The sequence below is a fragment of the Astatotilapia calliptera genome, chromosome 19, assembly GCF_900246225.1.
Source record: "Astatotilapia calliptera chromosome 19, fAstCal1.2, whole genome shotgun sequence".
NCBI lineage: Eukaryota > Metazoa > Chordata > Actinopteri > Cichliformes > Cichlidae > Astatotilapia > Astatotilapia calliptera.
Genome location: NC_039320.1, coordinates 21,421,391 through 21,425,447, shown reverse-complemented (window position 1 = coordinate 21,425,447; position 4,057 = coordinate 21,421,391). Strand labels below are relative to the sequence as shown.

At 40.1% G+C, this 4,057-nt stretch overlaps 1 protein-coding gene across 1 annotated transcript; it reads right to left on the bottom strand.

Annotated features, from left to right (window-relative positions):
• Positions 1–219: 219 nt before the first annotated feature.
• LOC113012355 (platelet-activating factor receptor-like) lies at positions 220–3,562 on the bottom strand. The gene is made up of 2 exons (XM_026152491.1): positions 3,509–3,562; positions 220–2,186 (listed from the first exon to the last, which is right to left on the bottom strand). The coding sequence occupies exons 1-2, from the start codon at positions 3,560–3,562 to the stop codon at positions 954–956; spliced, it is 1,287 nt and encodes a 428-aa protein (XP_026008276.1). The 3' UTR covers positions 220–953.
• Between the last annotated feature and the right edge of the window lie 495 nt (positions 3,563–4,057).

Below are 4,057 nucleotides of genomic sequence, written 5' to 3'. Positions count from 1 at the left end.
CTCCACCCCTCCTCTATTAAGTGAAGAAAAGGTTAACCCTCATTGTAGGCATTCAATCAGAATGGAAGAAATTAATAAAGGCCGAGGTCATCTGATCAAATTAGATTTCATGTTTTTATTTACAAAAACTTTCAGAGAGAACAACTTCCACAAGATGATGTGTCATAAATGACATATTTCTTGTATTTATATTAAAACCAGTTATTGGTACAGGTCCGTTAGAGGTATAGGTCAATATGTACAACACTGTGAAAAAGTCTTGAGCTACAGCTTGTTTCCTTATATTTTGAAAAAGAAGATGGACAAGGGCAGAGGTTAATTGAAGTATGTGCAAATATGCATGAAAATACAGTATAAAAGGCAAAACATGAGTGTCCATAATTCTAACAACAGCAAAAGTTAATATTTTACAATACCACAATTATTCTTTAATGCACCTTAAATACTCTTTAAGTAATCTTCAGGAATAGTTTCCATGTTTCTTCAAAACTTTGGATGTTGACTCTCAGAATGATCCCACATCTTTACGGGATGTTAGTGCAGTTTGAAGATCACACTGCTTTCTTTACAGCCACTGAGATAAGTGAGCAATACTGCATTTAAACCACATGATGGAGGCAGAGACTAATAAAAGCACAGTAGGGGAGTCTTTCAAGAAGGCTCTATACAGTGGATTGTGAACTGCGTGAACCACCGCTCTGACTCACTGTAGATTTAAGCAGCACCAGCCTCCCTCTGTGGTAAATGGTTAACTCCACGTGTACAAGCACACAACACCATATATCCTCCTCTCCCTGATTCCAGAGTATAATTCCTAGAATAAGGCTAACAAGCCTCTCCAACCTTTAATGTGGACATGCTCTCCATTTCATCTCTGTCATGAAATGGAGAGAATCTTATCTGAGATGTGGTTTGGTTCAAAATCCTGGATCAGTGAGATTTTTGAAAATACTTTATAAAATAACCAATGAGTTCCTCCTACCATGTTGACTTTGGTCCTCCACCCCAGCCGTTGTGGGTTTCCTATGAGGCCTCTGATTTGCTACCAGAGTGCAAACAGGTGATGCAGGCTGGTTTAAGTGGTAGCTCCGAGTTTGGGTGAATGTGATTAATTTTGTAATGTGGGCCTTGATGAGTCCTCTAAACTTCCCTGTGGCAAAATAATAAACTACAGGATCCAAAATGCAGTTGAGGCCCATAAGAACCAGGGTGATCTGATGAGCGTCGCTCAGCAACTGACGAGTGGTCTCGCTGTACTTCACGTGGCCGAAGCCGTCTTCGATCTCCAGCACTGCCAGAGCCCAGGGGCCTTGAACTATGTGGTGTGGCAGGAAACACAGAACAAACACTCCCACCACTGCCAGCAACATCTGGAGAGCCCTCCGTTTCACCCCTGTGGGCCATTTAAATATGCATGTCACAGTGAGCTTTTTAGACTGTGTTCCTGAAGACTGACTTTCTGACTGAGGAGAATTTTTACAAACTAAAATTCGAGCAATAAGGACATTGCATATCACAATGAGTAAAAAGAAAACAAAAAACAATCCAATTATTAGAAAATGAGTGACAGCCACTTTTTTCTTCTTGTCATTAGTTCCACCCTGGTATCCCTCAAAACAGCGACGTATGTCAGTGTTGTTTTTACGGTGCACGTTGATCCCTGGACTCACCAGAAAAGGAACAGAAATCGTCAGAACAAACACCCAGATACAAATACAAACAATAATTCCACGAATTCTGCGGTTTGACGAGGCTGCGTCTAGAGGCCGAGTCACCGCCCAGCATCTGTTGATGCTGATGGCTGAAAGGAAGAGGATGGTGCCGTAGGTGTTGATGAAAAAGAAGGTGCCTGTCACCCGGCACATGACGTCTCCATAAACCCAGTCTCCCTCACGGATATAATAGTCAATCCAAAAGGGAAGAGCACACACAAACAGAAGATCAGCGATGGTCAAGTTGGTCATATAGATGTGAATTTCTCCCATGGCCTTGAATTGACGAAGGCAGCGCAGGACAAACAGCACATAGAGGTTAGAGATGAAGCCCAGGATGAAGAAGATGATGTAGAAAACCGGGATGAACACATAACGAAACTGAGAGTCCAGGAACGGACTCTCAGTGGAATTAATGGTTGTGGACTCCACACTACTCATCGTTGTCATAGTAACTGATTGAGTCATCCTTGTCTGTGGGAAACAAAATACATTACCATAAATACAGTGTCCTGTGACAGATGAGCAGAGTTTTGATGCAGATGACAAAGGTAAAGCGTACAATGGAGGGAAAAGCCTTTGAGAATAACTTATTTTTGTTGTCCTTCCATTGAAGGCAGGTATAATAAATAAAAGCAACAAATAAATAAAAACAACAGTAAATGACTACAATAGGTTTAAAATAATGAAAGTAACAAGCAACAACATTTCTCCTGCTTCAAGGACTAAGTTGTGTATCAGTATTTATTTGTAAAAATGTATTTACCAGTCAAATATTGTGTCCCTTTCATCACCTTTTTAGCCATTAAATTAATTTAAGATGTATTAATGTATACACCAATCAGGCATAACATTATGCCACCTGCCTAATGTTGTGTTCCTCCCCCTTTTGCTTCTAAAACAGCCATGAACCATCCAGGCATGGAATCCACTAGACCCCCAGAGGTGTGTATCTGGCACCAAGACAGTAACAGATCATTGAAGTCCTGGATGAAGTCATGGATCTGACTTGTTTGTCCTGGAGAACTCACAAGATGCATGACTGGATTGAGATCTGGTTAATTTTGAAGCCAAGCCAATACTTCAAACTTGTTGTTGTGCCTCTCAAACCACTGCTGAACCATTTTTGTGTTGTGGCAGGGCGCTTTATCCTGTGTTGGGATGGAATTATTTGAAGTGCCTCAGTTCTATGCTTTATATTAACTAAAATGCCATATAACCATATAGCGTGGTATTAAGTGGACACGGCCCTGAAAATAAAGGCAATAGACTATACATCATGAAGCCTCAGTTGTAGACCATGAGGGAAAGACTGGGGTTGGATTTCTGACTTGTTTATGTTCATTTTATTGCTTACGCTAAAGTGATTACAGAACTAAAGATCTCTCTCACGTGGCCTGAATTCAGTCAAAGATAAGCGTCAGAATTAAAACAGAAAGTAGTGCAAAAAGGGTCAAAGGTTGAACCAGGACGTGGTTCTCAGACTATGAACTGCTGTAAAACAGCTGACACTGAATCACAGTGCAAACTCTTACAACCTAAATACATACAAGGAGAATCTGTCACTGAACAAGCTTGAAACCCACTTACGATAAAGAACAACAGTCCAACAGTAAATAAGTAGATAATAATCTCTGTTTGTTGTTAGTTTTACTGTATTTTTTTCTGAATATGTGCCACACTAAAATTACTGTAATTGCTTTATCAATGGTTAGTTGATGTTACATGACCTGCTGTGATAATATATCCTCTGTGTCATTTTAAAAGAAAAATTACAGAAAGAACCGTACACTTACCGTCTGCTTCTTCTGTTGATTAATGAATTTACAGCTGCAGTTCAGCAATAGCATGACTTCTCTGACAGAGAGGGAATTTATGCATCAGACTGTGTGAGTGGGAGTGTTCTCTCGGGGCAAGACGGAGGAGGTGTCGCTTCAGTCTTCTTAGGAAAGCCCCAAATGGTCCAAAATACGTAAAGTTCACCTCCACAGTTTCATACACCTGACAATAACAAGCACCAAGAAGAACAACAACAAAGAAATAATGTTACCAAGTAAAGAAATGAGCTGCTTACACAGGAAAACTGGCCCTTAAAAAGGAGAATGTCTGGCACATGCTGATACGAGACATAAAAATGTGGGGGTTATAGTTGTTAGTTTGTGTATGAAAAGTCACTGCCACTATTCACAGATCTTGGTTACATGTAATTTTCTTTAAAAAAAAAAATGCTGCAAAATGTGTTACCGATTATTTTAAATCACCCTAAAATAAAACAGGAACCAGAGTAGGAGCAGGCCCTGTGTCGCTGTGCCATCTTCTTCCATCATATACATAAGCATAAACTT

What these genes read in the sequence shown, in the direction of transcription:
- LOC113012355 (XM_026152491.1), bottom strand. Translation starts at nt 3,562, where the DNA reads ATGCTATTGCTGAACTGCAGCTGTAAATTCATTAATCAACAGAAGAAG. An exon ending in ATCAACAGAAGAAGCAGACG is followed by an intron (nt 2,187 to 3,508) that starts GTAAGTGTACGG and finishes TGTTTCCCACAG; the next exon opens with ACAAGGATGACTCAATCAGT.